The sequence below is a fragment of the Atractosteus spatula genome, chromosome 8, assembly GCF_055471065.1.
Source record: "Atractosteus spatula isolate fAtrSpa1 chromosome 8, fAtrSpa1.hap1, whole genome shotgun sequence".
NCBI classification, from domain to species: domain Eukaryota; kingdom Metazoa; phylum Chordata; class Actinopteri; order Semionotiformes; family Lepisosteidae; genus Atractosteus; species Atractosteus spatula.
The window spans coordinates 3,221,317-3,236,601 of NC_142713.1; the positions used below are offsets into that span (position 1 = coordinate 3,221,317).

General features: G+C 48.9%; 1 protein-coding gene across 2 annotated transcripts in view; it reads left to right on the top strand.

The window, feature by feature from the left end:
• rassf3 (Ras association domain family member 3) overlaps positions 1-15,285 on the top strand; it is an 84,270-nt gene that overhangs the window by 13,985 nt on the left and 55,000 nt on the right. For both annotated transcript variants that reach the window (XM_088923691.1, XM_088923692.1), the window contains exon 2: positions 8,530-8,657. In XM_088923691.1, coding sequence (XP_088779817.1) covers positions 8,530-8,657 — 128 coding nt within the window. The remainder of the gene's footprint in view (positions 1-8,529; positions 8,658-15,285) is intronic.

Sequence of the window (15,285 nt, forward strand, 5' to 3'; positions counted from 1 at the left end):
GAAGTGACATCACCCCCTAGAAGCCTAGGCAGGAGGCCCGGCCTTTCGGCGTAGTGGAGTTTGGCGCTGTCCAGGGGAGTAGTGCTCTCTCTGCTCAGACGCACGCGATCGAATCCCTGCCTCTCAAAAACAACAGTGTTTTGCCCTACGGCAGGCCATTGCAAGATTCTCCTGGACAAAGCAGAGTAAACCTGCAACCAACAGAAAGAACGAACAAACATACGAGCTTCCTTTAAGCTTCGGCCTCTACGTAGATTAGGGGATAGCTAGTTTCATGTGTAAATACAGGTTTGCGTGTTGTCATAATACCACGTCCCCGGGCAACAGGTAATGTAAGCTGGTTTTGTTTGTGTTCGGTTTCTTGCCTCGAAGCACAGCCCCGAGGGGAGAGTAAGTCTCTCTGGCGGTGCTTCTTCAAGGCGGATGGATCCTGGTTTTCACCTCTCACCTCTCCTGACAGCCCTGCTGGTGAGCAGGAGAACTGTGATGACCAAGCAGGGGTCCCCGAACTGTGAACCGGAAGGCTTTCACTACAGAAAACACGCATCGAAGCACAGCCCATGAATGCCCCCTACTTTTTTTGCATTTCACTAGAAATAGCAACACCCAAGATTTAAGTGAGTTGAAAGGATTGTGGAGAGTGTTTTAAGTCGAGGTTTGGCCAGCCCTTTTGGTTGAGGGCTAACCTCCAGGTACAGAATGAACTACTTTTTAAATGAATGGTCAAGAGCCCGGGCACATTTCAGATCGCACCGGCAAAAAGCATGGCCGAAACCAGGGATTAATTACGCTGGTTTTTGCTTGTAATGTGAGGAGGATTGGGGGGAGCGACTGGCCCTAGTTACGGGACCATCGTCCTTGGAGACGCATTTAAACGAGATCTGGACAGCCCGGGCATCGCCAAGCCAGCATCGTGGGTGTTAAATATTAAAAGAGAGAACATGATGGGGCCTTTTCGGTAACTGGATAGTGCTGATGTACCGACAGCACATTCGCGCCTTCCTGTCCGAAACGGTGATGAGTACATTTGCCACCGATAAGTTTAGCGTTTATTACCCGACCAAAAGTATTGAAGAGACGACAACGGCGCACCAAAGTAAAACTAAACCGAATGAAGGATTAATACGCGTCTTAACCATTTTGCTTCGCGGCGATATCGTTGACAATAAGACTGCTAAATAGCCAAGAGGCAGCTCCTTCAGCAAATCACCCGGAATGGCTACATGGACACACTTTTCACTGTATTGGGCATACTGCACTACTTGGATATAATGTATTGCATACACCCTGGGCACATCGCAGCTCTATTAATAATGAGTGTAGTCTGAGTTTATCTTATTCAATTTGTATTGCACTATTATCTATCATAATGTCTCCTTATGTTGTAACTTTAATTTTGTGAATTTTATCCTCCCCCCCGGTGAGCTCGTAGAAAAGACATTTCACTGCCAGCAACTACTGCCGCTGCACGCTGTATTGTTGTGCATTTGATAAATAAACTTTGCTTGATTTGAGAAGGTACATTTTCAAAACTGTATTTACATGAGATATTCACGAGAAGTGCGTCGGAAATACCACAAGGTGGCGACAGAGAACGTTTACCTTTACAGTTCCTCTCATTTCAAAACCTGTCCTCCAAGTCAAATTAAAAAACAAACCCGGACCGGATCAGATTTTCACATGGATCCGGACTGTTATAGGAAAACCCGGACCGGATCAATTTTCAAATGGATCTGGACTGTTGTGGGGAAAACCCAAACCGGAGATGACGATGACGTCACTGCAGCAACGGTGTTATGATGGACCAATGGGGGGGTACCTGAATACAGGAAGTGGGGGGGAAAAAAACATAGGGACATACACACACACACTCACACCAGGGTCAGTCCATCACAGGACACACACACACACACACACACACTCACACCAGGGCCAGGGCCAGTCCATCACAGGACACACACAGACACACACACACACTCACACCAGGGCCAGTCCATCACAGGACACACACACACACACACACACACACTCACACCAGGGCCAGTCCATCACAGGACACACACACACACACACACACTCACACCAGGGCCAGTCCATCACAGGACACACACACACACACACACACACACACACACACACACACACACACACATACCAGGGCCAGTCCATCACAGGACACACACACACACTCACACCAGGGCCAGTCCATCACAGGACACACACACACAGGGCCAGTCCATCACAGGACACACACACAGACACACACACACACACCAGGGCCAGTCCATCACAGGACACACACACAGACACCAGGGCCAGTCCATCACAGGACAACACACACACACACACACACACACACCAGGGCCAGTCCATCACAGGACACACACACAGACACACACACACACACCAGGGCCAGTCCATCACAGGACACACACACAGACACACACACACACACACACACACACACACACACACCAGGGCCAGTCCATCACAGGACACACACAGACACACACACACACCAGGGCCAGTCCATCACAGGACACACACAGACACACACTCCAGGGCCAGTCCATCACAGGACACACACACACACTCACACCAGGGCCAGTTTTCCCAGAAGCCAGTTAACCTCCCAGCGTGTCTCTGGACTACGGAAGGAAACCAGAGCACCTGGCACAGGCTTCCAAATCCATAGCGTAGCAGTAAAAAAACGATTTTATTTGCTTCTTGACTTACTTCAGTCTTCTTCCTTCAGTCTCCCGAGACTGCCAGCTTTTTGTTCGGGACTCTGCCCGTGCAGTTTCAGGGTGTAATGGTCACAGCACTCCCTGCTCGTTCTCTGACCTCGGTCCTTATTGATGGAAAATGCAGTGCTTTCATTGTGGCAGGCGTTTTGACACATCGAGCAAGGAAGCGATCGGTACCATTTCTAATCAATGTAAGGGAGATTCAGATCTCGCCTTCAGTGGACAAGCACAGTCTAAACGGCCCGCTCTCGGTTTCAGTGTAATCCCTACATGACTTCTGATCTGGTTTTTCCAAACAGGCACACAGAATGTTCCACCTGACTGCACCGTTGTGCAGATCAAGGCTTTAGCCAAAGAAGACGTTGATTTTACCTGCTTGATCCTTGAGAACCTACGAGAGGCTACAATCGAGAAGAGCCGGTAGTGAATTGATTCAGGAATTTCATTCAGTTGTTTCTCGTGAGAAGCCAGGGTATTGGCTCCACCAACATGGCTGGGCAGCTAGTCCCACTCTCCCACCACCCTTTGTGTAAAGAAGCTCCCCCTGTCCTGACTGGAGGATCTCATCCAGCTGTGTCTGGAGAGAAGCCAGGGTATCGGCTCCACCAACATGGCCGGGCAGCTAGTTCCACTCTCCCACCACCCTTTGCGTAAGGAAGCTCCCCCTGTCCTGAATGGAGGATCTCATCCAGCTGTGTCTGGAGAGAAGCCAGGGTATCGGCTTCACCAACATGGCCGGACAGCTTGTTCCACACCCCCACCACCCTTTGTGTAAAGTAGAGCCCTTACTTTCCTTTCCGCGTCAAGGCTCTGAAGGAGAAAGTGTTCATCCCGATTTTCAAAAACTTCACTGTTTCGTTTCCTGCGTAAACTGACCAACAGGTTTTATTTTGCCAAATTGGTCGAAGAACACCCTTAATCGCATAACATCGGGGCTACAAGGCTGTGAAGCACTTCCACTAGCGCGCGTTTCCACAGTGCTCAGCCTGCACACGGCGTGAAACAGCATCCTTTCAAGAAAAGGCCTTCTAACGAGCCACAAACAGGGTGACACCTCTGCTCCTGCCAGGTCTTGACTGCTCTCCTGCGTTGTTTGGAAGTGCAGCAGGGAGAGTCTATCATTTGACAGGCAAATTGACGGGCTCAGCAGAAAAAAAAAACACAACAACAACTCTGGAATCCAGGCAAATGAGCTGGCCAGAGCCCTGGGGCCTGGCTTTGTGGAGTCAGGAATCTGCCTACAATTATCCCAGCCGCTGTGCCTGCGCGCGCATGTGCTTATGAGGCCAGCCCGAGAGGAGAGTCAATGAGGTCTTGCCTGTTGCAGCATCACCACCACCCCGGCGCTATCTGGGCTCGCTGGCTCGGCTCGGCTTGGCTCAGCTCGGCTCGGCTCGGGAGAGCAGGTCTAGGGAGACAGCCTGGATGACATGGGGACGGCTATATACAAGCTGTCCGGCAAAATCACGCTGCAGGTGAAGAAAAGAGCCGCAGCAGGTAAGAACAAACTTCTGGGTTGTGTTTTATTTTTCCATTCATTTGAGCCAGGGTGGGATAAAGCAAAATCAATCAAGCAAAACGCTTCCCGGATGTAAAAAAAACAACAAAAACAAATCTGGCTGGCCTGGATCCGAAGTCGAGATTGTCTTGGATGTGATTCAGGAAGGAGCGTTTTAAGCGTAATATTCTGTTTAATGCACATGGCAGAGCGGCTGTGATGGTGTGATAGCTTCTTTCTCAGCATGTTTTATGATGAAGAAGATGCCTCTCACCAGAAGAGTATGCGGTGCACTGTGCTTCCCCCCCCCTGTAATTCTTAATGCCTGCACAACATTTCTTCTTACGAGGGATATTGGACAGTAGCCCAGATCTGGAAAATTAATTAGCGCAATCCGATTTTGTCCTCGGTTTAACGTCACCCAGGACGAAATGCGTGCAAATGGAGAGCATTTTTTCCCCTCTTGTGAGCTCTGCTTTTCTGATCCGCAAGGAATTGCAGCTTCTGTTGATCCTCGAAAGAACACGGTAAAATAAAAAAAAAGCAAAGCAAATCGCCAGGAGTTTATAAAAAAAAGTGCTGCCACAACTGCCGAAGATCAGGTCAAAGCCCAGAAAGGCTCCAAGGTGTGTGAAGCCCCAGCTGTAATTTTCAACTCCTTGTAAGGCTGGAGTGTGTCCCCTACCTTACAGATTCAACAAGCTCTCACATTCCTGACACCTACCGAGCACGTGCAGTACGACAGCACCAGTCGCGTGGAACAGGACTTCATCTCTGCTGTAATGCTGCCGTCAGGCTGTATGTAGTATCAGGAAACGGACTTCTTCAGACAAATAAAGAGGTGCTTCCCAGTCCTTCAGAGACAGTGGCTGGCCAGCCTAAGTTTTGTGCGACGCCCGAATGTAACATTCACAAATAAATACTAAGAGAGTTTCTCTTTCAGAGCGGTCGGGTACGGTTTTAAATGAAGGGCCTTGTTCCACACCCCCACCACCCTTTGTGTAAAGTAGAGCCCTTACTTTCCTTTCCCCGTCAAGGCTCTGAAGGACAAAGTGTTCATCCCGATTTTCAAAGCTGGAAGTCAAGTAAAAGGGAGAGGGGAGAAAGGATGCCTTCATCAATTGAAGTGATTCCTTCGGTTTTTGAAGACATCTACAGAACCTGAAGAGCCTTGGGCCTAACGGTAAAGATCTGGAGGGAGACAGAAACTGGAGAGAGAAAAGGCTCGTTTTTGTCAAGGAAGGTGTGACGAGGAAGGCTGGTTTGGGTCCAAGGGTGGGCTTGGTTGGAGTTAAAAACGGAGGAGCTGGAATTCTGTCCTGACACTGATGTCCGTAAAGTCAACACAAATTCTCTTGGCCTCTGTTCTGTTCGTACTGCTTTGCTTCACGTGTTCAAAGGTACTGTAGATGCTCTGTGTTTTGCGTGGCACCTACATCCATCCATTCATTTTATAACTGCTGAATCCACTTCAGGGACACAGAGGGGCCAGAGCCTATTGCAGTAAAAAAACAAGGGCACCAGTCCATCACAGGACACACGCACACACCAGGGCCAACTTTCCCAGAAGCCAATTAACCTACTACCATGTCTTCAGTCTGTGGGAGGAAACCCACAATAACCTGGGGAGAACATGCAAACTCCACACAGATAGCACACCAGGAATTGAACCCAGGGTCTCAGTGCTGTGGGTCATTAATGCAGCCCACTGTGCTACCCGGCCGCTGATGAGCCTTATAAACTTACACAATTCCTGTAGCTGGCATTGGCGAAAATATGCAGGCTACTCCTTGTATAATTCAAGTCAACTCTTGTCAGCGTGAGTAGCTGGAGTTCTGAATCAACCAAATCCTGTACTGGGTTTTAAAAGCACTCACATAAGTCTCAGGCTCAATCGCTTTACTGTGCCTGTTGATTTTGAAATCAAATTTAGCCTGGGCTGTATCTTTGACCTTTTTTCTCTGTGTAAAGCTGATTCAATTTCCTTTCATTCCAATGATTGGGGTGAGTTTTTACTCGGACTTTGTGCTCATGCACTCATGACGTCTTCATAGCTGTGTTGGAAGCATGTTTATCTCCTGGAGAAGAAGGATGCTTTTTGCATTAATTATAAATAAGAAACTACTTCCGCAACACATTGATCTGCAAAGCAATGCTGAGAGATGTGGTCTTCGGAAATGCAATCTTCAATGCGCTGCATTTCTTCAAATACACCTACTTAAACCAAGCAAAAATGCAACAACAAAACATCCAGGTTGATTTTTGGAGATGCTAGATTTCTTGCGCTTTAATTGAGCGCTGGTACAAGTGCTTTCGTGTGGGCACGGTGATGCAGGGGTCAGCATTGCAGCCTCGCAGTGCTGAGGCCCTCGGTTCGGTTACTGGGGTGCTGTCTGTGTGGAGTTTGTATGTTCTCCCTGTGATCGAGTGGGTTTCCCCTGGTGTCGTCTCAGAGCCCAAAGGCATGCCGGCAGGTGAATTGGGGGAAACTGGTTCTGTGGCGAGTGAGGGCTCGTATCTGTCTGCCCTGTGATGGACTGGCGTCCTGTCCAGGGTGTACCCTGCCTTGCGCCCGTTGCTTGGTGGGATAGACTCCAGCTCTCCCGCGACGTCAATGGGATTGGGCAAAATATTATGCATGCGCATTCATACAGTACATAGCGCATATGTATATAGCATGTCGATTGGCTATGCCAGATAAAACAGAATGTCGAAGGTCAGTACAGTACTGTACTGTATTTTGTTACCGAGATCTAATAACTGGTCTGAGAAACTGGGACTGCAGTTCCTCTTTAAAGGGGTCTCTGCTGCCGTGTTAAACCTCTTGGTCAGGGAGCGTGCTCCAATGTGTGCCTTGACTCTGAAGCGCTCGGTCCGGCTCTCCCTCGATCTTCCCTGTTCTGCGCCGAAAAGGTTCGGTGTGATCTTCCCTTTCACGCCACAAACCAGTCCGGCCTTTTCAGGGGCAGCCTCTTTTCTTACGGTGTGGCGACCAAAAGACGAAACTCCCACCCCTGTACGACGATGTTTCGCCTCTGGTTTTATCCGGCATGAGGCCTGCTGTGATGCCCGGGATTCGGAAGGCCTGACTCCCATTTCTTTTGTTTCTGGCAGCCCACAAGTGTCTGTGAAGCTCCTGCCCAGCGCACATGACGAGCAGAGCTACCGATAACAGAACATTCCCCACGCACCCCCCCTCGATGATTAACACAAGAATTCACCTGCGGTGCCAGCGAGCGATGTGATTTAGGCGCGCGCGCATCGTGAGAGCCTGTAAAAAAAAAAAAAAAGATTGAGTTCAATGACAACTCACTTCCAGACCGACACTGGATCTGATGTACTTTCTTAAGATCGCCTTACCTTGCAGGACTTGGTGCGCTGCGGTCAGCTATTCTGGAACTGTTCTGATTTCCTTGGAGAGCTGTAGGATCTCTTTACTGTAAAGACTCGAGCCCTGGGGTGCTCTGTATGGAGTCTCTGCTACACCCCAAGCTCATTTCTGAAATGGGTGACCTGGATGAGACGATTGCATGTAACTTCGAGGTCTTCGTTTCATTGTGCTCTGCGGTAGTACGCCTGCGTTTCGGGTTTGCTTAAGACTTTGCTTAAGACCGTGCTCGTTCTGAAAAAATCTGGTTTGCCCGTGAACTGAACCACTGAGCAAATCCCGCGGTCATGCCTTAGCGGAGAGCAACTGAAGTCGACCCCCCCCTACAGACAGCACCCCCACATTTGTTTGAGCTGGATTGTGTTGCTGAAAGTAGCGTCTGAAGTTGGTTTCCTTGCCTTCTTTTTCAGAGGATGTAAGATAAGATTAGATCACTTTATTGGCCAGATACAATGTCTTGCATGAGGAATGTGTCTTGTTCACAGACCCCAGCTTGCTCTCCATGAGACACACAGACAGGGAGAGAAGCTGGGGGTCAGAGCGCAGAGTCAGCCATTTATACGGCGCCCCTGGAGCAGCTGGGGTGAAGGGCCTTGCTCAGGGGCCCAACGAAGTAGGATTTGTCTGCCAGCCACGGGATTTGAACCGGCAACCTCCCAGCCACAGGCACGGATCCTTAGTCACAGTGCCACCACACCACCCCCTGCCATTATGAGCCACTCATAGCAAAAATCATAGCATAGAGAGCACAAATGCAGGGGAATTTCACAGGGAAAGCCAGCTTCACAGAGCTGAGGAGCGGAGGATGGCCAGCCTGAATTCTGACGCAGCTGAGGGTTAAACCTGGGAAAGTTCGTGGAGCGGTTCTCGCTAAGCTTCTGTTTCCTCCTCCGCAGACTGCAAGTACTCCTGCCACCCTCAGTGCCAAGACCGGGTCGCCCTGGACTGCCGCCCAGATGGCGCCTCAGCCGAAGGAGTCGCTCTGGACTCGGACGACCACCTCAACAACAACCACCGACCTCTGGTAGGGATCGACCAGGCTGGTCTCTTTCTCCTCTTTCCCTCCTTAGACTGGCTGCATCATTCCCTGCCTGTGGTTGTACTTGGGGGTCACCCTCACCCTGTTCTGAGCCAGAGGCTCAGCTCCACGCGCTGGGGAGGGAGACGCCCCCACTCATTACACTATAGCCAGCAGCTACCGTATATCCCAGCTGGCAGCCCCCCCCCACTGGAGCTCAGCAGGTGTGAGCCGGGTCAGTACCTGGAGGGGAGACTCCTGGGAAAGCTGAGGCTGCTGCTGGGAGAGGTGTTAGTGGGGCCAGCAGGGGGCGCTCACCCTGCGGTCTGTGTGGGTACTAATTCCCCAGTATAGTGACGGGGACACTAGACTGTAAAAAGGTGCCATCCTTCGGATGAGACATAAAACCGAGGTCCTGACTCTCTGTGGTCATTAAAAATCCCGAGGTGTCTCTCGACAAGAGTAGGGGTGTTACCCCAGTATCCTGGCCAAATTCCCCCCCTGGCCTATACCCATCATGGCCTCCTAATAACCCCCCTCTCTGAACTGGCTTCATCACTCTCCTTTTTCCCAGGAGTCTCCCGTCCAGGTACTGACCAGGCTCCCCCCTGCTGAGCTCCAGTGGGTTGTCATTTGTGAGTTGCAGGGTGATATGTGTGTGGTAACACAAACACAATTTTTTTTAAAAATAAATCTCATCAAGGGAGTGCCATGTCATTGAGCAGACACCCCAGACATGTTGTTGAAGCCGATACTCTGGCGTCTTTCCAAAAACTGGCTGGATGAGATTGGCCTTTATTTACACAAAGAGTGGTGGGAGTGTGGAACAAGCCACCCAGCCTTGTAGTTTAAGCTAATTTCCCGACTTCTTTCAAGAAATGGCCTCCTTTCTTGATCTTAATGTTCTTATGATCAAAGGAAAAAAGAAACATTCTCCTCGATATAAAAAAAGTGGAATTTCAGAGTCGGAAATGTGATAGGAAAACAATCCAGTTCCTCTGAAAATTTCATAAGGTGCCTTTTTTGTGCCGAGAGTAAGGGGAGAGTTCAGTTTTCCAATCAATAGGACTCCCGATCTTATTTAGGACTGGTTTCCTAATTAGTGTTTCATTTTCAGTTCTGTAACAGCAGAAACTGCCAACAGTTTTCCTTTACACTTTGATTAATAAGCTTGTATGTTTTTATGCATATAGTAGGAGTATCCTGCAGGCTATAACCTCACCAATTCTAAAGTTCACCTCATATTCAGAAGGTATAAATATATATATATTGGCATGCATCCATTTACAGTTCTCTGCTGAGTTTGATCTCCCTGTATTACAGGCTGGTGATAATTTAGGTTCTTTTCCAGAGGTGTTTAGACAGCTGTTGACCCGTGTGTCTTTAATAGTTAAGGAGGGTTCAAAGCCAGTGTCATTAAACAGAACAGTTGTGTCTGCTGCTAATTGCACGACCTACTTAGTAATATTCCCTAGGGACAATGTTAGGAGGCACCTGGGTTTCTGTACAAAGCTAATTACAACATCTGTCACTGGGATCAAACGACTAGGTTCAGAACGAGCTGCTGGGATCTGTCGGTGCTCTCCTGCTTTATCTTTTTAACCCTGCGGAGGCTAGCTGGGAGTTTTGCTCTGGAGCCTCGGTTTTTTTTTGTCATGCGTCGCAAGCTGATTCAGTGTCTCGGCGACCTCTCTGTGTGAGAACGAGCCAAGCTTGTTTTCTGCTCAAGATGCCCCTAGCTTGACCCCCGCGCTGTCCATCCAACATTAGGAAGAGACGTGGAACTACTATTTAAGAGATATTTCAAAGATCCTTCTGTGGAGGGGATGTAACATAACTACCGAGCCCAGGCAGAGAGGGAGGTGTAGCAATAGAGGTCTCAGTTCGCCTTACAAAGGTAACGGCCATAGTAGGTCACAAGAGGCGGACCACATATGTTTCTCAGACCAGGGCTATTCAACATGCAGTCATTCTGACTCCTGTTATTCATCAATTACATAATGGCAGGAGCTAATTAATGGCAGGGGGTGGTGTGGTGGCACTGTGGCTCAGGATCTGCGCCTGTGGCTGGAGGGTTGCCGGTTCGTATCCCGAGCCCCGCAGAGGAATCCTACTCCGTGGGGCCCCTGAGCGAGGCCCTTCACCCCAGCTGCTCCAGGGGCGCCGTATAAATGGCCGACCCTGCGCTCTGACCCCCAGGTTCTCTCTCCCTGTCTGTGTGTCTCATGGAGAGCAGGCTGGGGTCTGCGAAAAGACAAACTCCTAATTCAAGAGATTGTATCTGGCCAATTAAGTGATCTAATCTGATCTTAAACTCAGCTGGAATGAAACCCGGCAAAAGCAGTAAGTGTCTGTAGCCAACAGGGGTCGCTGTTTCCCTATTTGAATTGATAAATTATCCTGGAAAGGAGACAAGAGATAAGAGGACACGGACACCAATCCTTTTTCTGTTCTCCGGGATGTTTTAAATTTATTAAATGCTTTTTCAAAATGTATTTCTTGCTTGTCTTTTGAACTCCTTCATTGCACCAGTTAAAAGACGAGCTGAAATACACGGCCTTCGACGGGGAACATCCATGAACTGGATTAGACGCCTCCTTTTCGTGCGTAACTTGTTCCTGTCGCTCTGTTTTTGCACAAGAAAAAAAAAATCTCTGATCAGGAAGAGTTTGAACCAAGTGCTTGTGTGATTTTAAAGAGTTTTAGGAGGACCTGTAAATGCAGAGGAGGAAAATGTCGGATTGGCGGTTGAAATATCCGTTGTTAAAAACGCTATCATGCACCTTTTTTTTTTTTACAGTTTGTTGTTGTTTTCAATTCCTACGAATAGTGTGCTTGCGGACTTGTGTTCTGTCGTGCACTTGAATTTACGGCTTGTAAATTGGTTTTTAATAAACCAACGACCTGTTCACCTATCCCGTAAGAACCGGAACACGAAATAATTGAAATCTATATTAAGAATCCGTCTACTTTTATTTCCTTCTTCTTTTTTTAAAAATTGGATACAATAACGTGCAAAAGATCGGGTCGCTGTATAATTATATGCGTTTGCTTGAGATTTAAATCCGCCCACCCATCCATTAAAACAGTTAAATCCCGCAGTTTCCGATGAAGCGTATTCAATAGACTATCGCCAGCGGTTGCGCGGTGCTAGAAATCGGGCCCGCTGTCAGTACGCCTTCAAAAACGATCGGAAAATGAGAAACTCATGAGAAGACCCCCCCCCCAAAGGCCCCAGTAATTCGTGCCCTTTTCCCTCGGTGCCCGGTGACGCACTCCGGCGTGGGCAGCTGACCCCGAGGTCAGTCACGGCCGGGGCGCGCTCCCGAGGCGCCGCTCTGAACAGCCAGCGCCGTGCCGTGAAACCCGTTTGCCCGCAGCGTGCGGTGAGCTATGCGGGCTCGGAGAAACCGAGCGCTGCAGCGGCCCCGCCTGTACAGCTGTGTGCCAAAAAAAAAAATGTGTAGGCTCCCCTCGCCAAACTGTGCGTTTTCAGCGAATCTCTCGGTGGAAAGAAAGCTGACGCAACCTCTGCGTGGCACAAACATAAACGTTTTAGCTGCTGACTTTCCTCTCTCTCTCTCTCACACGCGAAGAAGGCTGGGCACCCTGGGCAGTCAGCACTTAGTGACGCCTCCATTGGCAGAAACCACAGCTTCCGAAGGTTTCCTGTAGCCAGCTAAGAGTCTTTCTGTTCTTGCTTTTGGAAGTTTCCTCCACTCACTCTGCCTTGCAGGATAGAAACCGCCTTAGGTCTCCTTACATTCGCTGCGTGTTTGAGATCTCCCCCTACAGATTTTCAACACCATACAAGGAAGAATTCAATATTCAATATCTCACCTTTTCAATAACATTCATACTACTGTGTATCTCACAGACGCAGAGCTCTGACTTAATTGAAATCAGACTGTTACGACCTCCGGACAATAATAATAATAATAATTGCTCACACTTATATAGCGCTTTTCTGGACACTCCACTCAAAGCGCTTTACAGGTAATGGGGATCCCCTCCACCACCACCAGTGTGCAGCCCCACCTGGATGATGCGACGGCAGCCATAGTGCGCCAGAACGCTCCCCACACACCAGCTCTCAGTGGGGAGGAGAGCAGAGGGATGGAGCCAGTTCAGAGAGGGGGGTTATTAGGAGGCCATGAGGGGTAAAGGCCAGGGGGGAAGTTTGGCCAGGACACTGGGGTAACACCCCTACTCTTTTCGAGAAACACCCTGGGATTTTTTAATGACCACAGAGACCTCGGTTTTACATCTCATCTGAAGGACGGCGCCTGTTTACAGTATAGTGTCCCTGTCGCTATACTGGGGCATGAGGACCCACACAGACCGCAGGGTGAGCGCCCCCTGCTGGCCCCACTCACACCTCTCCCAGCAGCAGCCTTAGTTTTTCCCAGGAGTCTCCCCTCCAGGTATTGACCAGGCTCACACCTGCTGGGCTTCAGTGGGGCTGCCAGCTGTGAGTTGCAGAGTGATATGGAATCAGATGAGCCCTTCTGAGAAAAAGCACAGGTCAACATGACAGCACAGCTGAAGTCCGTGACTTAATGCACAAGCTTTCTGTGGTGCATTCTTACACGCAGCCAGTAGCTCTTATGGCATAAATTGTACAATATATTGTAGTACAGCACAGTAAACACAGTGTAATCATGGTAAAACGAGGAAAGCACAGAGGTTTGGTTAAGCACGGCCATCAGAAATCTCAGCCAAGTGGAGTGCTTTATGGGAAGGAAAAGGCCGTGTAAGTTTAAACCACAACGAGAGGCACATTAATCCCCTGTCCGGTTGTAGTTTTCATCAGAGGATTTGGTTGCTTATCTGAATCTGTATCTGCTCCTTACTGGTCCCTCAGCTGTTGGGGCCATGAAAACAGCTGACAGAAACCTGCTTACTGCAGCACCTGAGGTTGAGAGCAGAGACCAGGCCCGTAGTAAAATCTGTGGGACTTCATTAGAAAATAAGACAGGTGAAACTTCTTTCTATCCAGGTCCCGAACTTAGCAAGAAGAGGTTTGTGTTTCAAATTTCAGCTGATCATCTTGTGCTGCCAAGATTAATTAATCATCTTAATGAATTAATAAGCAATTAATCATTGCTTACACTTATATAGCGCTTTTCTGGACTCTCCACTCCGAGCTCTTTCCAGGTCAGGGGGAATCCCACTACCCCCACCAGTGTGCAGCCCCACCTGGATGATGCTCCAGTCCTCTCACACACCAGCTCTCAGTGGGGAGGAGAGCAGAGGGGTGAAGCCAGTTCAGAGAGGGGGGTTATTAGGAGGCCATGAGGGGTAAAGACCAGGGGGAAATTTGGCCAGAACACCGGGGTAACACCCCTGCTCTTTTCTGGGATTTTTAATGACCAGAGAGAGTCAGGACCTCAGTTTTACAGTCCGTCTCATCCAAAGGACGGCGCCTGTTTACAGTATAGTGTCCCCGTCACAATACTGGGGCATGAGGACCCACACAGCTTGCAGGATGAGCGCCCCCTGCTGGACCCACTAACACCTCTCCCAGCAGCAGCCTCAGCTTTCCCAGGAGTCTCCCCTCCAGGTACTGGCCAGGCTCACACCTGCTGGGCTCCAGTGGGGTTTGCCAGCTGGGAGCTGCAGGGGGATTATAGCTGCTGGTATCTGATCAATCTTGTAGAAAATAGAGGATGTCCTTTAAAAGCAGACAGATGAGCACTCACAGTCTGAAACAGCTGGAACCAACTAAGTTCGTGAAATGTATCCAATTTTTCTTATCATGTTTTTTTTCCATCTTCTCAGAAACATCATAGCAACATAACAACTTGAGAATGGTTACAAACAAAAGGAAGCTGTTTAGCCCATCAGGCCCGTTTCGTAGTGAGTAGTCAGTTGATTACAGGTTCCCATACAGCCTTTTGCTGAGAGAAGTGAGGGTGTCAGTTTCAACAATATGGCTGGGCAGCTTGTTCCACGCTCCCACCACCCTCGGTGTAAAGTACTGTCGTACATGCTCTTGCACGCAGTTTCCACTTGAATCTAAATTTGGAAAGACTCAAACGCAGAGTCTTCACTTTGTAAGCAGTCTTAACTACCCACAAGCCGGATATTAAAAGCCGTTTTTAAAAACCCCAACCTCTGTTTGTCAATCTGTAAATTTTAATAATAACAAAACAGCCTGCAGCCGATGCACAGATAGGAGCTTAAATCAGAAAACCTTGCTGCTCCATTTGGCTTGTACCCAGTTCTTTACTTTTCTCCTTCATTTTTATCGCCGATGATGCGGATAAAATTACAGAGAAATTCAAATGAAATCAGATTTGATTTACAACGACATGCACGAACTGAGGCTGGAGACCTCAGCCAGTGCATATGTAGTGTGGATATACAAGAATTCCGTATTTCAAATGAAAAATGACCGCGCGGTTTCATATTCTTAGACAAAAGAGCAGACCAAAACCATAATTGACTACAGCTTTGTGTTTTGTGGCTGTTTATCCTTCCATTGGCAGTAGAGGTCCATCTGGGCTGCAGAAAATCAGATTAAAATTGAGCTACAGTGGCTCAGTGCAGGTTAGTGCATCTGTGTCACGCTTGCAGGAGACCTGCGTTTGAATCTGGGCGCGGGTATCTGTCTGTGTGGAGTCTGCATGGC